The 26,190-nt window shown below is 43.2% G+C and overlaps 2 protein-coding genes across 5 annotated transcripts in view; one reads left to right on the top strand and one right to left on the bottom strand.

Moving 5' to 3' along the window:
• The window catches only part of JPH1 (junctophilin 1), an 83,714-nt gene extending 70,035 nt beyond the window's left edge, over positions 1-13,679 (bottom strand). For all 4 annotated transcript variants that reach the window (XM_046025532.1, XM_046025511.1, XM_046025518.1 and 1 more), the window contains exons 1-2: positions 13,123-13,679; positions 6,848-7,607 (exon numbers count right to left, since the gene is read on the bottom strand). In XM_046025532.1, the coding sequence (XP_045881488.1) occupies positions 6,848-7,607; positions 13,123-13,501 (1,139 nt within the window). In that variant the 5' untranslated portion in view covers positions 13,502-13,679. The remainder of the gene's footprint in view (positions 1-6,847; positions 7,608-13,122) is intronic.
• On the top strand, positions 13,504-14,628 carry LOC123954408 (proline-rich receptor-like protein kinase PERK9). Its single transcript, XM_046025544.1, has 2 exons — positions 13,504-13,815; positions 14,558-14,628. The coding sequence occupies exons 1-2, from the start codon at positions 13,580-13,582 to the stop codon at positions 14,619-14,621; spliced, it is 300 nt and encodes a 99-aa protein (XP_045881500.1). The 5' UTR covers positions 13,504-13,579; the 3' UTR covers positions 14,622-14,628.
• Positions 14,629-26,190: the final 11,562 nt, after the last annotated feature.

Genomic DNA, 26,190 nt, shown 5'->3' with positions numbered 1-26,190 from the left:
ACCTATGCTAGTGTACCTACATAACAGGAAGATAAGAATCTTTATTATCCTACATTGTCTTCAGAACATTACCCCAGCATAGCTTGATACAAACACATTTGCCATTTCTTTGCTCAGTTCCTTTTCAGCCTTAAAAAATATAATTGCCCGTTGATAGTCTATTGACTTCACACAGCTCTGAAGCTGGAAATGGGGTGAGTCTTGATCTACATTCACATCTAAACACAGGTGGTCACACTTGGTGGATTTAATTCCCTTCCTTTTGCTTATTCCTATTTCTGCTTCTCAAGCCTCCTTCCCTTTCTTTTTTTGCTTCCTCCCTCCATCTTTACCTCTATCGCAATCTGGCTTCTTGGTCATCTATCAGCTGTCAGTCTTGGGAATGATACTTGTAAGATGGACACATTTTCCAAAACGTGAACTGGATATGGTGATTCACAGTTCACACACAAAACCCTGGGACATCCACTTTTTCATTCAACCCTTAAGATAACCCTCATGTGAGGAAAGGGGCAACTATCAATCCCCATTCACAGTGACTCTTCTGCTCCTCAGCCTGAGTGTTATTAACTGAGCCCCTGGAAGCCTTTCGCAGAAGGGCTGGTGATAGCAGGTGTGAGAGTGCGACAGGCAGCAAAGGCCCATATTGGAAGAACTAAAGAAAATCGTTAATGCTCTCCTCAACACAGAATTCCCACATTTTAGGTGATTTTCCTCCAGATTTCCTTACCTACTTAACAGCTTCTTCATTAAAATGGCTTAAAAGATATTACATAAAAATTCAACTTCCCTGCAAAAATCACTTACGCTAAAAACTGAACATTCACCAGAGCCCCAGTAGAAGAAATAAAAAATTAATGGAAAAGATAATCTACAATTGTTTTTAAAGATAGGATATGACTACTAACATTAAAGAAACAGGATAAACCAGAATTTTGATTTGCAAAAGAGAACTAGAACCCGTTTGTCCAAATGAATTTAAGAATTTCAAATTTCTGACCCTTCACAATAACTTGGCAGAGACTGAGATTTTTCCCTAAAATTGGTAGAAGTTTAATTTGGATCTGTAATGTGCACTGACTCATGGTTGACTCTGGGTTTTAATTACTAATAAGTGAAGTATGAATCAAGTCAAGTAATCTTGTAAGGAACCGTTCTATTGAACAGTGTTATTTGAGCTCAAGAAAAATGACCAAAAAGGAGGGGGGGCGTAAGACAAGAAAAACCTTCAAAAGGGAATAAAGATAGCTAAATACTTAGAAAACAGATTCTTAAAAAAACAGTAAGCTCTTAGGTTCTGACTGATCACATATTTTAGTGATGTCAAACAGGTAGGATGAGCTAATATTTTTTTAAAGATTTTATTTATTTATTTGAGAGAGATCACAAGTAGGCAGAGAGGCAGGCAGAGAGAGATGAGGAAGCAGGCTCCCCTCTGAGCAGAGAGGCCGATGAGGGGCTCGATCCCAGGACCCTGAGATCATAACCTGAGCTGAAGGCAGAGGCTTTAACCCACTGAGCCACTCAGGCGCCCCGAGCTAATATTTTTAAAGTGAGTATAAGTTGGCTTCCTGGAGTTTCTGTATCTGTTTAAGGGAAGCATTCACAGGTATCACTGGATCAGCTCATCCCCATGAAGAACGGAGATAAGAGTTCGGCTTAACCTCAAGTTCTTATTCCCCAGCCATGCTTTGGTAATGACTCTTCACTGATGTTGACGTAGCTAAGGAAAAGCATACCTGTAACACATACTTCTGAATTTTCTCTACTTCCTTGATTATTACCAGATTATAGCATGATGATTTACAAGAGCTGTTTCCTTCCTTTAAAGCTGGGTTTATAAATGCCCAAGAAAACAGAATTAGAAGCCCTGGGAATGTTTACACCCTAAGTAGTAAGAATTTAATTCACTCATTCATCAAATATTTACTAGAGCCCTTACGAAAGCGCCCTGATCTAAACTAGCTGTTGGGTGCGTACAAGTGAGCAAAGCTGCCTTCAGGGTCTAGCTTTCCGATCTAGTTGGGAGAAAGAGATACCAAACAAATATACTGAAATATGATGACAACTTAGACAAATGGGCATTTAGGTGGAAGGGGGCGGCAGTGGGGTGGGAGGGTGTGGGCTTAGGTAAACCTTCCTGGAAGAGACTTGATGCCTAAACCTTAAGATGGAGCTAGCTGGAGGGGCTAGCTGGGGCAAGGGCCCCAGGCAGAGGGAAGGGACAAGCAAAGACTTCCCTTAGAACTGAAGGAAAGCCATTGTGGCTGAATCATTCAGGCCGTGGAGGAAAGAGGTTGAGTGGTAAGGAATTCTATCTTTAGAAGAAAACTATGGTACATATGTAGGGTTTTTGGAAAAAAGTGTCATTTTTTTTTTTTTTTTAATATTAAACTCCAAAATTGGCAACATGGAATCCAATCTCTAATTCTGAAAATAGGTGCAGCAAGCTTCTCTGTGCACCAGATCCCTTGAGCTTCAGGCCTCCATATTTGATCTGGTGTTTCCATCCCCCTGTACAACTACATCTGTGCTGGGCCCAGAGGGGTTGGTGCTGGGCCTGACACGGTACGGGGCTCCCTCCCAACATAACCTGTCTCAGTGCTGCTGTCAGATCCTGAAGTCTGGGAGAGACTGGGAGCAGCAATCACTGACACTTCACAGTAGTCTTGAAGCCGGTCCAGCCACACAACCTCCCAGCCTCCGTGAGGCCTCCACAGAGTCAGAACGGGGGTCCACTCTATCCTCCCAGTTTATTTTCTTTCTTCTAATCTATGCAATACAATGAAACCAGCCTGTGGTTCTCAACTGCTTGAGTCCAGCTCTCTCCCATCCCTGTCACCGGCCTTCTTCCATCCTTTAGCACGATAATCATGTCCTCTGGGGCTCAGAGTCTACAAAGCTCTTCTTTTGTCTACATCGCTTTCTAAATTATCTATTCTTTTCCACCGAAGTATGGTTCTCTAAGGGCAACTTACTGGCTACCTCAACCAAATGCCTCACCTTAAAACTCTTCCTTAAAATATGTTTCTCAAGGACCAGTATTTTGAACATCTCTTAGGCGATGACTGGAGACAAGAGTTCATGGAGTAAGAATGACCAAACGAGAAATGTACTCGAAACAGGCAAAGTAGGGTCATCTTGGGCAGAGCTGTGGTCTTTGCCTCTGAACGTGAGGGGCCTGAAATAGAGTTGCTCCCTTACCTCTTGAGCATTTCTTCTAAAAACAAGGTTGAGACATTTTCTCAATTCCAGGAGATGATTTTTACCCACAGGATCAGTATAAGAAGGGAAGAAAACATTTTGTTACATCTAATAGACATAATACATGATTAGAACAGAAACCTGAAGAAAACTTATAAAAGTCTGCAAATTATTAGCCTCCCTTAGAGTTTCACTCTTTAAGTGCTAACCTGCTAGTAAATGATCAGTGTCTACTAATTCTCTCTCTGCTGCATTATTTCTATTATCTACTAACCGTTATGCGATCCTCACATTCCCTTATCGGTAAGAATTAAACAGGGGCCCATAATACACCTTCTGAAATAAGCCTCCTGTGTGTTTCCTGCTGAGACACATCACTTTCTCTTCAAAGAAGCAAAGGAAAGGTCCACAGACCTTCTTGAATCTCTGGGCCAAAGGTGGTTGTTTCCATGTCTCTTGATTTCCCTGAGGAGGATACCATTGTTTTCTCTCAGGGCTAACTTGAAGCTTGGCTTCAAGATAACACAGGGTTACGGCACAAAAATGGATCCATTTACCTGAGACTTAAGCAACAAAAACTCTCCACAACCTAAGAAATAACAGCAACAGAATAATGATTAGCACTACCTGGGTGGCAAATTGAGCTGGTCAGTGACTATTACCATCTCCCTCTGTTGCTAATGGCGAATGCGTGATTTTGAGAGCTGCAGCTCCTAGGAGCCTGACTTTATAGTTGTTATTCTGCCATTACTAGGGCAGGACCAGGAGAGTGTCACCTACAGTCTTAAACTTTTGCTACTTTTTAGAAACAAAACATTAATGGTAACTACTGGGGGGTCCAGGAAGGACTAAGCAGATCCTCAGGTATTATCAGGAGTCATGGTTTATGACAATACAGTAAGAAGTCCCCAGCCAGCAATCTCCAAAACCTTAACTGAAGCTTTTTCTCTTTAAAAAAAAAAAAAAAAGTTTTAATAATTTATTACTTTTTTAAAGATTTATTTATGAGAGCAGGGTTGGGGGAAGGGAGAGAGGGGGAGAGAAAATCTCAAGCAGACTCCCTGAGGGTAGAACCCCCAGGATGGGGTAGGGGAGGCTTAATCCCACCATCCCAAGATCATGAACTGAGCCAAAATCAAGAGTTACCAACTGAGCCACCCAGGTGACCCAAAAAAGTTTTTAAAAGAATTAGAACTTTAAGCTCAGAGCTACCGAAGGAACGGTCGGTCCTTGAGTTACTTTCTACAAAAAGAAGTAGCAAAACTCTGTATCTGAAGTATTTATTAAAGCAAGGAATCTGGAAAGAGGAGTAACATAGTGAAAGACAGACATAAAAGGTTAATTCAGTATTTTGTCTACTGCATCATCCAAATAGTATAAATTTTTCACTGTGGTTAAAACACTTCACATGAGATCTACCCTCTTAATGAATCTTTATGTACACAATACAGTATTGTTAGCTACAGGCACAATCACCTTGCTTAACTGAAACTTTAGAGCTACTGAACAGCAGCTCCACATTTCCCCCTCTCTCCAGCCTCTGGCAAGCACCATTTTACCTTGTTTCTAGGAGTCTGACCATTTTAGAGACCTCATTTAAGTGGAATCATGCAATATTTGTCCTGTGACTAGTTTATTTCACTTAGTATAAGGTACTGAGCGTTTGCAAAATAGCGAAGTGAAATATTAATGAGGCAGTTAACGGGCTAAAAGTGCATCTGTTGATTATCAACTATGCAATACAGTACTCTCAAACTACATTACTATCCCCGAAAGACTTTCAACAGAGGGGATGTGGCTAGGACTTGGGTTAAGAGTTTTATGATACTAGTATAATCACAGATCCTTGCATTACAAGCATTTCACTTTCATTATTTAGATTCCTCCAATTTAAACCATAAAAGTCAATGATTAAAGCAAGTCTAGGAAAGTCATTTGCTAGTGTCCTGAGCAGGTGCACTTTCCATCTGCCAAGATCGAACTGCCTCTACTAGATCACCAGGCTCTAAGGGAAAAACAAATGGAAGAATCCAGGAGTACATGTGAAATGAGAGGCCAGGACATAACCAAAGGTATATCACTAGCTCTAAAAGTTAGCTGAGAGCCAGAGAAGCCAGTAAGATTAGATGTGCCAAGAATCCCATCTACAAGCAAACTGAAAAGCAAGTAATACAATGCTTGGTGATCTGGGAAAACTGTGATCGAAAATAAAGGATGCCCCGTAGAGAAGAGAGGTGAGACCCTTCCTGAAAGTCTGTGCTGATCAGCAAACAATATTAACTTTAAAGCAGGATGAGTTTGGAATAAAGATGGAAATCCTGAAGACTTTTAATACATACCTCAATATAATGCAAAAAATAAGACCAAGTGGTGCTTCAGATACTAAGAAGTAAACAGCAGCCATAGAAGTTTTTTTTTTAATAGAAACTTCAGAAGTCTGAAAGTATTCAGTTGAATCACATGAAATTGCCATTTTTTTAATATCAAAAGGTTCAAATATCAATAATTTCATATGGTTCAGCCAAAGCAAAGGAGAGTCCATTTATTCAATGCTAGAATAAAAACTGAAGACATGCTAATATTCTGTGGCTTTGAAAGAAGGCTTACTTCTATGAGAAAATACTACTGAAGCAGGAAAAGACATATGCCTCAAGGCATACAAAACTGTGGCCAGTCGGTGGCCAGTAAATAAGCCCCAAAAGAATATTTCCCATTTATAACCATCTCTTTTGTCCACAATAAGACACTTCTATTCACAATAGATTTCTCCAACCCTCTTGCTGGATCCCTGAACCCAGCTATTAATGGTAAAACTTCAGGCACATAGTCCTTCTGTGCCCACATACACCCCACTTCTCAATCTATAATTCACCGCTTTCTCCTACTCACTCCATCCCTTCTCTACTGCTCTACTTTCTTCCAACTTTGGCACACTGACAGTCCCATCTGTCCATGTCAGGTTCCTCCCCACCCTTTTCCTTTTGATATGCCACTGATCTAATCATTCCTGCATAGAACGCAGTGCTTTATATGAGCCTTAATGCCTCTGCCACTCCCATAGAGATGAGGTTTTTTGTTTTTTCATTTTTTTGCAGTGATATTTTACTTATTAATTATTATTACTGTTAAAATTTTAGGCAGTTAACATACAGTGCAATATTGGTTTGGTAGAATTCAGTGATTCATCACTTACATATAACACCCAGGACTCACCACAAGTGCCCTTCTTAACTGGATGGGAGCTTTGTCTTAAAGAACCATGCAAGATTTGGTCTTGTAATTTTCCATATCTGCTGTATTTAGATTTTGAGGCCTTCTCAATAAAACAAAAACAAACAACCACCCCGAAAGTAACTTTCTGAATTCCTGAAAATATGCATAGGGTCTGAGCGACCTGCCAATAAGTATTAGGGAAGTAATCTGCATCAAGAAGGGGATCTCAATGTGCCTTCAACATTTTGTGATGATGGCGTTTCAGAACAGTGCAGGTACCTTTCTGACCCACTTCACTGCGCTTCCATCATTCTCTAACTTTGGTTCTGGCAGCTCTTTGGTGACCTTACCAATAGAATGACAAACATAATATTTGATATCCCACTGTTTTGAAGGACCAGGCATAACCACCCACCCTGTATTTACATACCTTGAATTCGCTATTTCCACCTTGGTTCTCGCCATGGCCGCTGCCCTTTGCGCGCCTTCAATTGCTCTGTCCACTTTCTCCCTAGTTTTTGTATTTCTTATTGGTATAAGCTGCTTCCTTATTCCACGGACCAGAATATTATTTTTGTATTTCCCCTCTTCTTTAGAGCCGTCAGGAAACACGGTGCAGCCATACCCATGCCTCTTGTTATTTGCCCACTCGCCTTCATACTTCATGCCGTTGGAGCGCTCGCTGATGCCGAAACCATTGCGCTTGTCGTTCTTCCACTCGCCCATGTAGGTTTCCGTGGTGGTGGCGTCGACGTGGTCTTCCATGGGGCAAAAATCACAATCTACGTCGCCGAAGCTGATTGTGGAGTTGGCATCACTGGAACTGATTCGGCTCATGGCCGCATCGCTGCGGACCGAGCTGCGCTTACTGGAGATGGAAGACTTGGATTCGGACTTGCGAAGTTTCATGCTTCCGAGAAGGGAGCCCCTTCGGAAGAGGCCGCCCTTCTTCTTGCCCGCGAGCTCCGCGTCGGCGTGGAAGTTGAGCACGAAGCCGCCGCGGGTGCCGGCGGGGCTGTCAGCAGCAGCCGCGGCGTCGTGGAGCACGCTGCCATTGCTCTGCTCGCTGCGCAGCGAGGCCATGGAGGTGCGCAGCGGCGAGCGGATCACGGTGGCCATGCCGTAGGGCACGCTCTGGCGCACGCCGTAGCCATGCCGCATGCCACCGGCCCATTGGCCCTGGTAGGTACCTTCGAGAGACCATGAGAAAGCACAGCATGAGTCGGGGTGCAAGGGGGTGCCATATGGGCTGCAAGCGCCCGAAGCGCCTGGGTGCGCTCCGGGAGAGCCTGGCGCATAGAGCAGGCAGGCCCTCGGTCAAATCCCACACGTTTCCAAGTCAACTCTAAGCGCTACTTTTCATCCATTTGCGAATTCCTGCCCTGTAATTTTGTGTCTATGGTTTTAATGTAATTGCATAGCATTTTCCAATAGTCTGGTAACTTTGCTTTTCATTAAAAAATTTATCCGAGTGTTTCAGATGAAACCACTACTTTCTAATACAAAAAGAGTGATCATTAGAAAACAACTTTTCTCCCCTGAAATTAACACATCAAAATCCCCCAAAGGAAGGCAGTGTCACAGAAGATGAAATGAGTTCTATTTGTGAATTTCATTCTAATTTTACTCATTTAGCTGAAAACCTTTTAAAACTCTAGGCCTGTCACTATAACATGCCAACAGGTTCGAAGACTTAAAATTATTAGTGATCTGAGTACTCAGGACATGGGCCATCAAATTATTTTACTTTTTCTTTCATGTTCATTTTTTTAAGGTAGGGAAAACTGTGTAATATTTAGGCTTATTATTTAGATTTGGAAGAAATTTTTGGTGCTAAGGTTGATTTGACAAATACTATATATATCCTGAACATAGCGAACCATTACTAAAAAATGGGCAGTTGTTATAAGATTTTGTACTTCCAGGTGAATCGGTCAAGATTTGTCCTGTAGTACTTGCCAAAGTTCTGCTTTCTCCTCGCCATTCTCTTCATTGATTTCCCTAGTCTCTGACACAACAGAATGAAACGTGGACTAGAAGCACTCTGAGGGCAGGAATTACCTCAAAAGCAAACAAAATTTCCAGTTTTATAACTTATGCACCCTGTGATCTGTAGGTGTTTGATGACTTTATAGTAAATATCTATGGTGGCTCAAAAGAATATACTACTTACCCCTAGAAAAACAGAGAAGACCAGAGTAAATCTTCCACTCCTAACAGTATATAATTCATCTCAGAGCAAAGGTGTTTCTTAGAAGTTTGGTGATACCAGATCACTTTTTCAATGAATATTATGCTGTTTTAGGAATAGGATAATCTCTAAAGCATTTGTGTTTGGTAAGTTTTTCTATTAAATAAATTCGATAAATAACCTGGTGTGGCTTTTTAAGTCACATGAAAAACTGAATATTAAAATTAGGGAACTTAGACTTTTCTTTTCAAAATTAGGGAGATCTCCTTTAATTAAAGGCACATTTTAAATTATAGTATCCCCCCAAAAGGAGCTATGTGGAAATTTTAAGATGTAATTACTTCTGTATTATCATAGTAACTCACAATATAATAGAAAATAAATCATGATTACAGTCTTTTTTGACCTCTTTCAGTTTCTGATTATATAGATCTAACTTGCAGTCACTTTTCATTTTAGATTTCCATTTACTTTTTAAATACTTGAGCTATATATGCTAGTGGTTTTATAGCATTGTATTAATATGGGCTGATTATTTCAATACATTTAAAACTGTAATGGCTCCAAAGTCAAAATTTTTGACAAATTTCATGACTACCTTCTCTTTCTGTTTAGTTTGATATACTTATGTCATATAAATGGAAAACAGTGGGACAACAATGAAATTCTAAGTAGGTCTGGTACTATGAATGTCCTATTTTGGGTAAATATGAGTCTTAACCTGACATTTATGAACTTCTGAGGAGGTAGGTGGGCCATAGTTTTCGCAAAAGCATTAAACCCCAAAGGATAAGATAGTCACATAGAACATTCCAGGTTAAAAAGATTCCTACTGAATATTAGCCATTTCCAAATACCACCACCTTAACAGGGAAGGGAATGAAATTAGGAGATTTCAACTTTGACTTTCCCTCTGTCTATATGGGTAAAATAGAAGTTCTAGGATAAAAGTTCTACACACTGACTTATACATACCAAAACAACTTTGTTTTTAAAATATTTTGTTTAAATAAACAAGTAATGCTATAATCATCTCTACCTTTCTACACAATGACAAGTTAATTTTGCAAGAACAGTTTCCAAAGGTGCTATTTGGTATGTTTTATACTTTGAAAATGCAACCATACCATCTTAGCAAATGTTTAACACTGAGAGAAAATTAACAAGTAGTTTCTGTAACTGGTATCTCCAAAAGTAAGAGGAGTATTTAGAATTTCCAAATAAGTATTGCTTGAAAATCCAAGCAGTTTAAGGCAACAGCAGTAATTAGAAAGTTTAGGTCTCTGCTTAACTGTCAAACAGGGAGCGGGGGAGCAACTGCATTGGAAATGTTCCTATCTTATTTTGTTAAATCACAGTATATGGAAGACTTCTTCCATGGAATTGCTAAAAACCAATTTACAGTCAAACTGTTAGTAGTTCATCTGAAATTTAAAATGGGGTTAGTCAATGAACTTTGTGGGAAAAAAAGGGCTTCTATTTTTTTTTATGAAGCAGGTGGGTTCCAACTTTTCCCTGCTGTCCAAATAAAGTTCTAATTAGTTAGTCTCCATTCCTCAAATAAAGATGCATATTTCACAACTGTAAAAATTATTTTTACAGGTTTTGTTTTAAATTATGTTCTATGACTTTTTCATCTGGGAGTTGGTTTTCTAGATATAGCCATTTTAACTACATAATCTTATAGCAGAAGTCACCCAGTCAAATGAGTCCCAGTCAAATGCAGATTGCACTATGCCAAATTTATATTCATGTGCTATGAATGGGCATATACAACGATGCACATAATTAATAAAGCAATGTGCCTTCCTAGATATTTTCAATAGTTTATGACTGGTGAAAAAAAATGAGGTGCAGCAGATCAGAATTTATGCAAAAAAAAAATTCTGGGCACCTAGATTTCGGATTTCATTAGTACTGTACTATTTTATTCTTAATTAATATTCAGGCAGTTTTGGCAACACTTTACACACAAATCACTAAGAAAATAATCAGGTGATACATTCCTTATGGAATTAATACTCCATCTTCTAGTTAAATGTCACAAAATACATGGAATCAGATTTTCCCTAAGCTTGACAATGGGTGCACAGGGATGGACAGGTGGTAGTGCAGAGACAAAAATAAACTTATTCTCAAAAATAGGGGAGGTGGTATTTCCTATTTTGACCAAAACTTTTGCATAAAATAAGTTATAGCAATACACTTCTACTTAGACCCCTGCTTTATGATTAGGGACTTTCTAATGAAGTGACATATGAAAGAAAGCAAGAAAATCAACTAGTGTAGAGCAGACATTCAAAGTGATTTTTAAGGTTTTTGTTTTTTTTTTTTTCTTTCCTAACTGGGAGCATATTTGATTTTTTTTTTCTTTTTGTAGAAAAGGAAAACCACATGATGCCAAATTTTAAGGGTTTAAAAAATTTTTTAAAGTTAGTTTTAAATCAGGGGTGCCTGGGTGGCTCAGTGGGTTAAGCCTCTGCCTTCAGCTCAGGTCATGATCCCGGGGTCCTGGGATCAAGCCCCACATCGGGTTCTCTGCTCCGCAGGGAGCCTGCTTCTCCCCCTCTCTCTGCCTACTTAACGATCTGTGTGTCAAATAAATAAATAAATCTTAAAAAAAAAAAAAATAGAGTCAGAAGGCAGATTATCCATAACGTCATCCTGGTCACTTATTTGAGCTTCTACAATACATACATAGAGGACCTTCACTGATAGATATAGATATATATAGATATATATGTCTATGTATTTGCTAAGTGTAATGAATCCTCTAAACCAAGAGATTTTGTTTAATGAGTAGTAACTTTAAAAGATTTATTTTTTTATTTAAGACTAATTTATTTTTAACCTTCTCAAACTGAAGAGAACTATCCTCGGCCGCCTTAAGAGGTTATAAAATAACATGCAAATTTAAAAAATAAATTTTGCATTCTACTTTTGAGCATGGAATTTAGTTATATTACAGACCTAGGGTCTCCAATAAAATCCAATCACAAGCTAACATATTTATAGGGCTGTCAACCAAGGCACTATATGCCCATTCAGAATATTTAAGGGCCCTAATTAACTACTGTGAAACTCAAGACTGGAGCCCATATAAAAGTATTAGAGAAAGTGCCCCCCCCTTCTAATCCATGAGAACCATATCCTTTATTTATACTGTAGGTCCAAGAGATGTCTTTTTATCAAATTCTACCATTGAATCTTACTATTTTGCATTTGAAATACAGCCCAAGTGTGCTGAGTAAGTGAAGTGTACAAATTGTGTAAGCTTTTATGCAGTGGGCTGGAGAAAGTTTTAATTGGATCCTTTTAATTCCCTTCAACTCTGAGCTGTGTAACGACAAACGTTGACACTGCCTCCCCTAGCCTTTTTCAATTAACTATGATTATGTTTATCATCAGAAAATGTATTTTGCCAAAGCATAAGCTATTCATCTTTCTCAGCTTATTACACAAGAAAATTCATCAGGTTTTGACACCTGTTTCAGTAATGGATACTTTCCCTAATTAAAAAAAAAAAAAGGAACTCTGCCCTATTATATACACAATTTATTTCACAAAGTTGTTAAGTAGTAAAATCAGGTAAATTTTGTACATATTTGTTCATATAACGATTTTGTTCATTGCGTGCTAAGGTCATAGAACCTTGGTGCAATTTGGTGATTCCATACTGCCATTCGCTGGAGTAAAGTGGCTGCTAACTTAGCAACTGTAGGAATGTATCTTTTGAATATATTTCTTAAAACGTGGCCTTCAGTGTTCATTTCTAAGCCATTTTCCTAGTAACTTGCCCAAAGATCTCCAGGTCAACAATGACCACCATTCTTCTGATGGAAAACTTTAGGGAACCGAATGAAAACCGGGAAGGGAAACTCACACCGTTTGAGCCGCACCTGCATCAGGTGCCTCTCCACCTCCACAGCTAGGATGTTTCCAAATGCACTCCAAATAAGGTACAATTCCCCTACATCCTAATTATGGGGTTCTGGCTTCTATCTTTAGGCTACTAGAGGACCAGAAGCGAAATACGACTCCACGTGAAACCAATCCGGGGAGCGGTCAGCGCCGACCGCCAGCCTCACAAGCCCAGAGCGTTCGCTCTAACTCCACCGGAGTGGCGTTTTCAAACCCTGCCGGGAGAGGGAGGGATCAGGAACGTAATGTGACGGGCTCAAGTGACAGCGTCCTCTCCCCTGCCCAACCCACCCGGGCGGCGCTCCCTCCTGGTGGCAGTGCAGTGCTGGCGCCCGCCAGGTATATTCACGCCTTGCTCCCCCGGGTGTGGACATACTGCCCGTTCCAAGAACCGGGTCAGAGCCCCCCCCACCCCAACCCCGCGCCACTAGTCGCGTCTCCACGCTGGCGCGGGAGATGGGTGGGAGGCTTCCCAGGTGTTTTGGCGGGTTTCCGGACACGTGCGCCTCTCGTCCTCCCCGCTTCCCCGCAGCCTGGGCAAAGCCCACCGCACCAGCTCACGGAGCAGCTGAGCCGCCTGCGACGCTGCTCACCTCCGTCCCCGTAGGTCTCCACGCCGTACCCGTCCTGCAGCCCGTTACTCCAGGTACCCTCGTAGCGAGCGGGGGTGCACAGGCTCTGCCGGACCCCGTAGCGCCCCTTGAAACCATGTGACCACTCCCCCCGGTACATCCACTTGCCCTTCGTCTCCACCCCCAGCCCGTGCCGCTTGCCCTGCGCCCAGTATCCCTGGTAGGTGTTGCCGCTGGGCCAGGTGTAGCCTCCAGCCACCTCGAAGCCGTGCGACCAGGAGCCCGAGTACTCGCCCTGGCCCTTGGGCCCCGTGCAGATGCCATGCCCGTGTGCCTTGCCCTCCTCCCAGCCGCCGCAGTAGGTGCCGCCATCGTCGAAGTCGAACCTTCCGCCCGTCATTCGGGGGGCAGCCCCGGCGCGCTCCCCGCGGGGGCACGGACGCGGGCAGAGCTGGGCACGGCAGGGTGTAGCTCGGGGATGGGGGCCCGGCGGGCGATCTCACGACAGCGCCCCGGGCAGCTCGCGCCGCCGCTCGGCTCCAGTCCGACGCCGCCCCCGTCCTCCCCTCTTCTTTCGCCGCCGCCACCGCCACCGCCACCGCCGCCTTCCTCCTCCTCCTCCGCCTCCTTCCCCGCCGCCGCCCGGGCCAGCGCCGCGCGCGAGAGGACAGCCCAGGCTCCGGAACAGACCTTCAGCTGCTCCCGCCCGCCCACGTGAGCCGGGCGCCACCCCGCGCCCGCCCCTCGTCCCCACCCCGGGCGCCGAGGCCCGGCCCCGCGGCGCTCCGGCCCCACCCGGCCCTGCCCCCAGCCCCGGGAGCCAACGCTTCCCCCGAGGGCGGGCGGGCGCGGGGAGCGGTTGGCGCGCGTGTGTTCGCGCAGTGGGATGCCGGTGGGAGGGCGAGTGTACCCAGGGACGCGCGCGAATCCCTGCTGGTAGACGAAGGCGCGGCTGCATGTGTGGGGGCAGCTCTCGGGCTGCGGAGCCTCCTGTGTTTGTGTTTGGGGTTTATCAAAGTGGTTAAGCTCCTGTAAGTGCGACCACGTGTGTGTTGAGGGAAAACTCCTGTATGCGTGTTTGTCTGCATGGGGTTTGTAGTTGCATTTTTTTCCCGGCATTCCAACTTGTGTACTGTTGCATTTGTCATGCTCAGCTGTCATCATGAATTAACATCTCCTAGATATATGTGTGCGTGTGATATAAATCTCTGGCAGCCTAGATATAATTGTGCAGAATGTTCTTTTACACCTACCCATTTCTAAGCACATGTGTTTGCATTTATTTAATGAAGATACAGGGGGAGAGCAATGTAATTTGAAAAAGCGCAGATTAAATCGGTCAGCTTTTCATTGGTAATAAGGAACAGGATGGTTTTAATCTATCTTTGCAGGGGTATGTGCAATTTCCTTTCATATCAGAGCCCCTAATGCCTCATTTGTTCTTCTGACAACTTAGAAATTCTTCAGCCAGGAGCTATGTACCCAACAGGCAGACTGCTCAGTCCGTGGATATTGTGTAAATGTCTGGAATGTACACCTGGTACCTCTCCCCTGGTATCCACAGTTTAACAAAGTAAATAGAAAATCTCAAGGAGGAATATGGTAAGTAAAACAGTGCTCTAAACTTACAAAAAGCCAGTGACCTAAAAAACTGGGGACAGGTATCAGCTGATCTACTTTCCAGCTACAACACTGTTTTGTTGAATTCACTTTAGGCAACTCTTTTAAATTTGAAAACCTCTATTTCACCATCCGCCAAACGGGAATGACAAGATTTGTTTTTCTCTTCCTATGTGAGATATTAACGGGTATGTCGTGGTACAGTTCAAAGCCAAGAATTAGAGATTTGGTAATAGGCAAGTTGAATCAGTATAGCCTTTGGTGAAAGCCCGCATTGGTCTCAACCACCAAAATACTTACGGGAGACACCTTTCTATGGTTCATAGCCCTGGGGTCTGAGGTTGCCTCTGAAGGACACAGCTTTGAGGGTTATTCGTGACATTTCTTAGGCTGAGAGGCTTTGGATATTGGGGGAGCACCAGAGGCTGCCAAATTTCTCTCAGTAGGTATTTGATAATCAGAAAAAAATGATCTGATGTCAGGACAGGGAGCAGGGAAAGAATAGACTCAACTATGCAGAAAAAGGAACGGAAATTGATCTTGATTGGCTCTATCTCAGGACTGGAGCTGGCCCTTCCTGCTTCTCTGGCTGAAATACTGAAAGAAAAATCTCCGTTTACACAGAACCAAATCACCAAAGAGAATCAGAAAGCCTCACCCATGGCACTGCCTGCAGAGTTGCCAGGAATAGTGCTTACCCTAGTGGCCTGAAATAATTACGCATCTTGCTCAGCATCTTGTCCTGGACTAGGGATTGATTTAGGCCACTGGGAAAACGAGGGCCCAAGTCTTTGCTGCTGAACCACAATTCCATTTCTCTACTATGGGATACGCCAGGATCAGGAGCTAGCATAGATGGACACATTGCCATCAATTTTGGGGGTTCTATTTGGTATGAAAAACAGTGTGGTTGCTCAAACCCAACATGTTTTTCCTCTTTCTAAACTGGCTTTTTTCGTGAAGTAACCTTTGTCCTTTCTGTTTTTCTTTCTTTCTTTTTTTAAACCTACACCTGTATGTGTTAGGATCCATATATGAATATTTCAGGGCTAGGTTTTTGTTTGCAAGCACAGTGGAAACTTTTTTTTTCTTTTCTTAATGAGCTCTCACTGCAAATGATAGATTTTCTGTAATAAACTAGCGCAGAGAAAGTGTCTGGCTTCTGTGATGGATGTCTAGTCCATCTGTGGTGGGTGGACAAAGGGCGAGGATACACATAACATTTGGATAGAATGTAGAGGTTTGGGGAACCAAAAAGATAGGGCCATTTATCTCTTAATCTATCTCTTGCTCTCCATAGTAGATATCTTCCTTGGAAGGCACCTTCATTAAAAGAAGACAACATCGGATAGGATGAGTTGAAATTTTGAAATACAAAATTTCAACTCATTGTAATCCTAACCTGAGTCTGCCCTTGGCTTTCTTCATGGAAGAAAATTAGTATTGAGTTTTGGTAGCTTCTAGAACTTTTGGCAAAGCAGCCATGCAAGCCATGCTCCATTTGCCTGCTGCCATCACAGTGGAAGGTTTCCCCAATCACACTGATCTGTTCATTCATGTAAGTGTTCAGGTTCAATAGCAATGGTGGGAGAAGACTGAGAAAGAGAATGAGGAGGAGGAAGAGGTGCTGAAGATGATGGCAGAGCAGGTAGTAGGCAGTGGAATAATGTTGCAATTCACCAGTCAGAGTTAGTCATGTCCTTATTTTCCCTCTCACTCTGAACCTTTGCCCTGGATAAGGGGGAGTTGAATTTAGCTTTAAGGAGGGATTAGTAAGAAGAGAATGCGAATGTTGGTTTGACAGGTGGGGTGGGGGAGGCCGCTGGAGCCCAGGGGCTGACAACCACTGGAGCAGTTTCTTTTTCCCCATGCTCAAAACTCAGCTAGTCTAGGCTTCCACTCTCCCAAATTTTGTAACCAAATGTAAGCGTTTGAGTGTGAACGTCTAGTAGCAACCTTTGGTGAGGATGTTTTGTTTAGAATTTAGTATTTCCTAATGAAGGCGTGTTTAAAAATGTATCGGTGACTTCATTTTATTTACATATTAGAATTAATTATTGAAATACTTGATTAAAATTTACAAATGACGGAAGCTAATCTGTAGGTGTTTATTGTCTAAAGTGTGTTTGTTGCTTCAAGGTGTGTTTAAAAAAGCACATTTAGGGGCGCCTGGGTGGCTCAGTGGATTAAGCGGCTGCCTTTGGCTCAGGTCATGATCTCAGGGTCCTGGGATCGAGCCCCGCATCAGGCTCTCTGCTCCGCAGGGAGCCTGCTTCCTCCTCTCTCTCCCTGCCTCTCTGCCTACTTGTGAGCTCTCTCTCTGTCAAATAAATAAAATAAAATCTTTAAAAAAAAAATTTTAAAAAAGCACATACAATTTAAATTACTGGATTAAGTAAATCGAAATGATTTTTACTAGCATATTTGTAATAAAGCATTCATAATGATTTAAGAAGTTCACCCACAATAAATAAAAAAGAAATATGGTCATAAGCTTTGCGGATTACTTGATTTCAAAAGAAGAAGAAAATCCCTAAATTAATGGTCTTCTCAATTTAGAAGGCAGATTAGATGCCAAATTCAGTGCTCAGTTCTTTAAATGCATTAATTCATTTAAATCTCATAATAATCCATGGGATTAATACTAGCATTATAACCCTTTTACAAAGAAGAAAATTAGGTTTAAGACATTTATGTGCCCAAGATCATTCCAGGTAGAAATGGTCCATCTGGGATTCCATCCAGGTCTGTCTGACTCTGGAGGTAGTTCTCTTATTTAGTACTGTCCTATATTGGAACAAGGATGAGAGCTTTCAGATGGGAGAAGAAAGCAGCCTGAGTGGAGAGCAGGCAGGGCTGGTGAATGTGAATTTTATTTCTTACTTTTTAGAGTAGCTGGCCACATGAATGGTGATGTTACTGTCTAGAATTAAAGAAATGGAGAAAGAAGAGTAAATTAGAGAGGTGGTAAGATAGGTTCACTCAGGAGAAGAAAACTCAGCAATATATCCCAGAGGAGATGCCCAGAAGGCAGTTGGGTAATGCAGGTTGAAAACTAGAAATAAATTAGTCAATAAGTAAATAATCCTTGATTTTCTCCTCTCTCTGGCACCTGCTCAGTAGCCCTTCCTTTGGAGACTTGCATGGTGCACTCACTCCCTCTGTGGTCCACTCTTGTCTCTGTTCTCTATAGGTCCCTCCCCCATGTGCATCCAGGACTGGTGGCTCATGTTCTCTTTGCCCCATGCGCTTTCCCCTGTCATTGTCCTGAGCAGGTTCATCCTGCTTCACAAGCCGTTGTCTTTCCCAGTGCCATGACCTTTATCTTAAAGTCCTCAGACGCAGCCTGGACCTTACTTGGACCAAGACGAAAGCCAACTCTGAAAACTGGAAATTTACACTCCTACTCTTTGACAACACTCTCTGGTCTTTCCCATTCAGGCACAAGCCATTGACTTGCCAAAGTCTCTACTCCTTCAATATGTTATGCGTCTTCTTAGCCTTTCCCTGCCTGAAGGCCCTATCAAATGTGCTTTCCATAGTGACTACCTGGTGCCCACCCCATCTCCAACCTTATTCCCTGCTCCTAGGAAGCCCCTTCTGGAGGCAATCATGTCATGTACCAGTTGCCATTGCAAACCCTGGGGACAAGACTCAGGTCAATCCCTCCACACACACACACAGTAGATCTCTTCCCAGGCAACTTCCAGATGCCTGTCACCTAAGCCCTGCTCAGCCCCAGCTCTTTCCTACTGAGCAGAGGCCTTGTCTTCTCCCTCAAGAGGAGGAGAGCTAACTCAGGAACATCCTCCCTCTTTCTTCCTCTCTCCAAAGCTTATCAGTCATTCTCATTTTCTTCCTTTCCCCACCCATTCCATCCCAGAGGAAAATATATTCTTTTTCCTCTCCTTGTTTTGGGTAATTCCTTCTCTCATTTGAATATGTTGTAATTTCTTTTCTTCCATCCCACAACCATGCTCATGTGTCCTCCACATAAAAACGGTCCTAATTTCTTGGTCCTGTTTTCACCTCAAGTCCTCTGTTTGTTCTTCTCAAAACTGCTGACCTCCTGGAAAGTGTATTATATTCGTGTAATATGTATATTAAAGTATTATGCATATATATCATATACATTCACATATCCCCCCTCTCATTCTCATGCCGTTCAATTTGAGTTCTATCCTCACTAGTCTGGTGAAGACTAGCCAGAAGGGACCTTCTGGATGACAGATATAATGGCATCTCTTCAGGTTTTTTTTTTTTTAAGACAATATTTTAAAGATTTTATTTATTTATTTGTCAAAAAGAGAGAGAGAGAGCGCAAGCATGTGCATGCGCATATAAGCAGGAGGCCCAGCAGGCCCAGCAAGAAGCAGGCTCCCCCCGAGCAGGGAGCCTGATGCAGGACTTGATCTCAGAACCCTGGGATCATGACCTGAACTGAAGGCAGATACTTAACCGACTGAGCCACCCAAGCACCCGGTCTCTTCAGTGTCTATCCTGCTAGTGGCAGCTGTGAATTCAAAACTTTGGAGCAGTTCTCTCCCTCACCTTCTGAAAAACCCATGTCATTTGCCTCTGCTTGCTCTCCTGTCACTACAGCCATCTCATTCCCTGTGTGTTCTTCTTATCCCTTTCTAGTCTCCTTGATTTTAGGCTGGCTTTTGTGTTCTAAGCATTAGCTTCTTGGTACCAGGATTTTGTATAATTGCTGGATACTTGTTGGCTTACCTTTCCAACTAGGCAATCCTGCCCTAGAGGCTAAGAGTCTAATTTAGAAATAGTCTAATTCAGATATAAAAACACCAGCTGAGCCTTTTTTAAGTCTCAAGGGCAGTGCTTTGGTTTCTTCCTATGACTTGTCCCTTGTGGCTCTCTGCCTGCTCTTCCTAACAGGCAGAGATCCACGTGGGCTTAGCGTACATGTCCAAGGATGAGGCTCACAGAGGGTTTCAGGAAAGTTCTCACAATGACAAAGATAAAAACAGATTAAAGGGAGACTTAGAAGAGTCAGTAAGCTTGAAGACACAGAGTAGATGGCAGGTCTGTCCCGAGGCCCCAGGACCCAAAGCAAAACATGAAGTATATGTGTACATGTCTGTGTGCGTGTGTGTGCACACACACACGTGCTCTCCTCACGTATCCATGATTCCTGGGTTAGGTTTGGAGACGTAGAGAAGTATAAGGCCTGGATCTTGCTCCTAACGGTATAAAGTATCTCTAAAGAGGCAGGAGATGAAAAAAGAAAAATAATAAAGGGACAAGGGAGGCAGCTACAAGCAGCGAATAAGTGCCAAGTGTCCGTGTCCTAGGAGCTCAGAGAACAGAGGGATTTTGCGGGCTATGCTAGCCTGTAGGAGTCCTGTGGGTAGAAGGGCTGTCCTTTCAGACGTCGATGCAGTAGGACCTTTTTGCATGAAGAGCCACCCTACAAAGGGAGGGAATGAAGGGAATGGGTGTCTGTGATTGTGAGACAGAGGAGACCTCCTATGCGGACTCAAGATGATGGGTGCAGCTCTCTCGTGTGACATCGGAGGTCAGAGCGCTTTATTCTGAACATGGGAAGTCACGGAGGCAACTCAGCACTGGAAATAGCACAATTGGGGGTGGCAAATGAATATAAAAGCATATTTGAAAGTGTTGGTATTTTGGTAAAGTTTTTATTTAAATTCCTATGAGTTAACATGCAGTGTACTATTGGTTTCAGGGGTACAATATCGTGATTCAACACTTCCACACATCACCTGGTACTCATGGGACTGTTGGTATGAAGATTTTCAAAGTTGTGCAAATTGATGAGCTAAGTTTTTTGTAACAAGTTGAATAAAGAAGGGAGGCACACAATTTGCTGAAAGCACAATTAAGGGGTAAGAAGCAGCTAAATGGGGGCGCCTGGGTGGCTCAGTGGATCAAGCTGCTGCCTTCGGCTCAGGTCATGATCTCAGGGTCCTGGGATCGAGCCCCGCATCGGGCTCTCTGCTCCACAGGGAGCCTGCTTCCTCCTCTCTCTCTGCCTGCCTCTCTGCCTACTTGTGATCTCTCTCTCTGTCAAATAAATAAAAGAAAAAATCTTAAAAAAAAAAAAAGAAGCAGCTAAATGCATGATAGCTAAAGGAGAGGGGGAAAAATCAATTATTAGGCAGTAAAAGAAAAGTAAGGGGAATGAATTGTTCCAAAAGCTCTGGAATGGGATTTGAAACAATAGCCAGTAATAGGAAAGGCTGTCCTCTGACTGACTGACACGGGGAGATGGGTTCTCCTTGCCAAGTGTTGCTACTCCAATCTACAGCCTACCTCAGTGGGCACCACTTGAAGCCTCGTTGGATTCTTCAGATGCTGACTGCATTCCAGATAAAGCTTCAGTTCTTTGTGCTTTCCTTAAACATGCTTTAGCATTTTTTTAAAAGATTTTATTTTTTTATTTGACAGAGATCACAAGTAGGCAGAGAGGCAGGCAGAGAGAGGGGGGAAGCAGGCTCCCTGCTGAGCAGAGACCACCCCCCATGCGGGGCTCGATCCCAGGACCCCGAGACCATGACCTGAGCCGAAGGCAGCGGCTTGATCCACTGAGCCACCCAGGTGCCCCATGCTCTAGCATTTTTGTCACCTGTTGCATTTCACTTATTACTTTCACATGGCAAGCACTTCATAAAGCTTACGGAGAAGTAGGAACACCTCATGGGGCGGCCACGCAGGGCACCACTCTGATCCCCCGTAGAGAGACCCTGCAGCGAGAAGCATACCTCAAATCTGTTGCGGTATTCACAACGAGCCCTCATTCTGCCTGGAACATCCCTTCCAAAGTAAAAGACAAACTGCTGCATTTTATAGCTTCTAATACAAAAAAGGTAGCCCTTTTGGGTCCCAGAAGCAACGGAGATCACACTTAGAAACTGCTGCAGGCTATATGATGAGTGACATTTATGGAAGCCACTAGCTTTGAAAGGCTCAGAGCAGGAGAGGGTTTAGTAGGAGTTGTGCTGCAAATGGCCCTGCCTCTTTGGCCAGATGATTAGACAGATCCTTTTGTGTGGGCGTTTGGTGTCAGTGGTGAGAAAAGATACAATAGGGAGATTATGGCAAGCCCCAGTGGAAGAATCACAATGCAGGTCTATGGGGGCTCTGAAAGAAGGCCCCCCATCTGTAAAAGAGAACTGTCTCTCTTTTGAGAAAGGGTTCCTTGGTAGAAAAGGAATGTTTGACCATAGGGCACCAAGAGGCCAGTCATCTAGAATTTCCCATTATAAGCTGGGTCTTGTTGAACCTACCAAGGCAAATTCAGAAGGACCCAAATCAGTCTACTGTAGGTTGGACATGGTGTATCCAGAATTAAGCTGAGTGGGAGCAGAGGGCATTATAAACTACCAGAACAGGTTGCCCAGACCCCCATGTCTTCTAGTGTTGCACTAAGCACCCTTCCTTGGCTCTTACCTATGGGGAGATTGAAGTTCCGTACAACCAGCTGAAAAAGGAAGAGACGCCTACGCTTGGCTTATAGATAGACAGGCACAGTATGTGGCAGAAGCTGAAAAGGAATGGAGGCTGTGCTTGGGAGTGGTCTTGAAAGAGGGAAAATCTTCCTAAGGGACAGGTTGTGAGTGGTAAACCTGGTCATCTGCTTTGTATGGAAGAAAAAGTGGCATGAGGTAGAAATGTATGTCGATTTTTGGGTAATGGCCAACAACCTGACCATCTAGTCAGAGGCCTGGAATGAAAAGGACTGGAAGACTGGAGACATGGAGCTCTAGGATGGAGACATGGGGATGGGAGTGACATGTGAAGGGTTTGTGTTGCGTGTCACTACCTTCCATGGGGAGGCACTGAAAACACAAGCAGACAAAAGGACTCAGCCAGGTGATGTCAGCCATCCTTCCTTGCCAGCCAACCTAGATCTGGAACAAGGGGCATGTGAACTTAGTGGCCTCAACAGCAGAGATGGAGGTTATCCATGGACTCATACTTATCAAGGTCAGTTTAGCAACTGCTGCCTCTGAATGTCCAGCCTGCCTGCAACTGACATTAGTCCTTGAGAATATCTTGGTGACTATATATTGGGCCCCTTCTAGCCTGGAAAAGCCAATGGTTTATCCTATCTTGGGATAGACACATACTCTGTGTATGCTTACAGAACCTTAGCCAGTATCACCACTATCCAAGAGCTTACAGGGTACCTGATGCACAGGAATGGAATTTCACATAACATCACGAATGGCCAAGGGACTTACTTCAGAATGAATGAGATCCTAAAGTGAGCCCTGACCATGGGATCCATTGATTGGTCTTATTACATGCTTCATTGCCTATTACTTACAGCATGCCTCTAGCCCTTAGCTTGAGGAGCCAGCCTCACAGAATGATGGACTGGTTTCCTAGAGGCACAGCTGAATTTCAGTTTGCTCGTAATAATCTGCAAAGATGGAGTCATGTCCTTCAGGACGAAGTATATTCACTAAATCAGCTTCTGTGTAGCACTACATGCTCAGTCAGTTGAATGCATAGGTTTGGGAACTAAAAGGTAGAAACAAGAATACCTCACTCAACATCATATCCAATGACCCATTCAAGGTCTTTGTTTTTCCTACCCATGCAATTCTGGGCTTTGCGGGGTCTCCACTGTGGAAGTATTTTTGTAAAAGGACAAAATGAGAGTCCTGTTGAACTGCAAATTCTGAGCAGGAGGAGACTTTTCTACAATGGAAACAGAAGGGAATATGTGTTGGAACACAAGTGGTCCATTGGATACTTCCTGGTACTCCACTGATCCCTTGTAACTGTGGATGCATGCATATATATGGCTTAGCAAGGTTTGGACCCTCCAGGAATAAAGGTTTGGGTCCCACCACAAGGTAAACCACCAAAACCTGCTGCTATGGTAGGTATCTCCGGATGAGGAGGATTTAGAACAGTGAGAGGAAGAGGGAGAAGATAACCATTCACAGCCCCAAGACCTACCACAGTGATTTGCCCCATTGACTTCCTTTTCATAAGCTTTCCCTTAAGAAGAGAGCTCCCCAGATGTGCGTGGAGATGATGACTGTTGCTATGCAAGGAGAGGTGGTAGTGTACCATAGTACATAGTAGTACCATGGCTGTGTACTGCTCAGATCTTCCTTCAAGAGAACTTGCTGCGAGGAGGAAGATTGGTCAGCAGCCTCGAGCTGCTGAAAATTTGGATCATGGCGTTATCCACGCTGCAGCCATGCTCCACCTAGACTATCTCTAGCTGGTAACCGAGAACAGTGGGATGGCTATAGAGCTGGACATTCCTTCTCAACACAGCCTCTGCCAGGCTGACATTTCCTGTGTTCCCTACTGATGGCTGAAACTTTCCAGGGCTACACTGCAATCTGAGATTCCTCTACCAAAGCCTGCTTCATTCCCTCTTTCCTTTCATGGGTTTCGGACCTACATCGTGACCTATAAGCTTTTCCTACCTACTCCTGCTTCTTCTGGCCTCTAACCTTCAGGTACGTTCCCCCAGTAATTGTCTTGTGTGTCTAATTCTGTCCCAGCATCTGCTTCTTAGAGGCCCTGAACTGACAGGTGAACTGATCACCCTGGTGATCTTTTAAAAAGAAACACACAAACAGATACATGCACACACACACACACACACACACACACACACACACACACACACACTTATTACGGGTGGGCCTTGGTCAAAGGAAGAGGAAGGTCTGACTCCAAGCTTAATAAAACTGAACTGAAATTCAGGTTTCATGGTCTTTAAAAAAGAATGAGATGTTCTCTATGAGCTGATATGGAAAAATCCCCAAGACGTTTTAGCTGGAAAAAAGCAAAGTACAGAATAGTGTATGTAACATGCTGTATTTTTCTTTATTTGTATGTGTATAAAAACTCATACAGATAAAGAGAAAAATAGGATAGCAGTCCTCCCTGAAGAGCATTTTGACTTGCTTTTATTTGGAAACTTGAGATTGTACTACCTATTGATAATCAAATTGCAATCAATCTTCGCATCTTAGCATGTTACCTTAAAAATCAATACTTCATATGTGATTTACTAGAATCATATACTCTAGTTGGCATATGATGCAGTAACGTGTATGGCTCTGATTGGACCTAATGAATTTTATGATCCTTAAAAACAGTGTCCCAAATGGAAAAAGACTGTCTGGGTAATCCAGATGGCATGAGTGATTTCTGACTCACCAACCAACTGAATAATTCATAGACTGTCTGCCATACCGGGGCAGAGTGGACATTTAGAAACCTCCAGCTGTATACTGGCATGTCAGTCCTGCTGTGTTTGCTGCTCTGAAAAGTTTGCTGCTTCTAGAAGGAAATATGCCTCGCCATTTTCTTCCTCAGTGTTACAGCCTAGGCTAAGTTATGCCTCATTTCCATACCTCAGATCCACATTAAATATTCCTTTAGGACTGATACTTCATCAGAGTGCAGGTAAGAATTCCTTGGTAAACATTTTCAAAAGATGGTTGTTTAGGTTCCACCCTCCCCTAGGAAAATCTCTGAGGGAGGCCCCATCACATACATTCTGAGAGCTTTTCCATTATCCTAATGTATTTCTCTGATGAAGAATAATTTTTGTAGGGCAATTTTCAAAACTCCCCTCATGCCAATTACCAGGAGATACTTGTGAAATATACACATGTCCAGGTCACTCCCTTGGTGAAGTCTGACTTAGTGGGTTTGAGTTGAGGCTCAGGAATCTTTATTATTTTTTGTTAAAGACTTTATTTATTTATTTGAGAGAGAAAGTGCAGGAGCAAGAGTGGAGACAGAGAGAAAGTGCATAAGCAGGGGGAGCCAGAGGGGCAGGGAGAAGCAGGTTCTCCACTGAGCAGGGAACCTGACATGGAACTGGACCCCAGAACCCTGGGATCATGACCTGAGCCAAAGGCAGATGCTCAACTGACTGAGCCACCCAGGCATCCCAGGAATCTGTATTTTTAATAAATACTCAGAGTGTTCTTCAGGGAAACATTATTGTAGGATATTCCTTTCCTGTGGGCTGCCTTACAGCCCATCCATTGATAAGACAAATTCAATATTCCCTGACACTAGAGATCCCAATATTAGTTCATCTTTCTTGCACGAATTCTCTTTCAGAATGCTTTGATAATTAAAAATAATATTCTCTTCATCATTGTAAAAGCCAAATTCAAAAACACTGGTAAGAACATGTCTCCGGAGAAGTGTACAATAGATAGTGAGTAATTCTAAAATAAAGCAAGCTGTTAATGGGGTGGCCTTGAAATCTAGACCTTAACAAAAATCTGATAACTGTAGACCAAATCAGCTGATGGACTTCTAAGTTTTGTTTTTTTTTTTTTAAAGATTTTATTTATTTATTTGACAGAGGGAGAGATCACAAGTAGGCAGAGAGGCAGGCAGAGAGAGAGGAGGAAGCAGGCTCCCTGCAGAGCAGAGAGCCCGATGCGGGGCTCGATCCCAGGACCCTGAGATCATGACCTGAGCCAAAGG

This window comes from Meles meles, chromosome 1, assembly GCF_922984935.1.
Source record: "Meles meles chromosome 1, mMelMel3.1 paternal haplotype, whole genome shotgun sequence".
Lineage (NCBI taxonomy): Eukaryota > Metazoa > Chordata > Mammalia > Carnivora > Mustelidae > Meles > Meles meles.
This window is presented reverse-complemented; position numbering and strand designations above follow the sequence as displayed.

Coding starts and splice junctions, on each gene's coding strand:
- LOC123954408 (XM_046025544.1), top strand. CDS start 13,580: ATGGGGGCCCGGCGGGCGATCTCACGACAGCGCCCCGGGCAGCTCGCG. Junction 13,816..14,557: donor AGCTGCTCCCGCCCGCCCAC/GTGAGCCGGGCG, acceptor CTGACAACTTAG/AAATTCTTCAGCCAGGAGCT.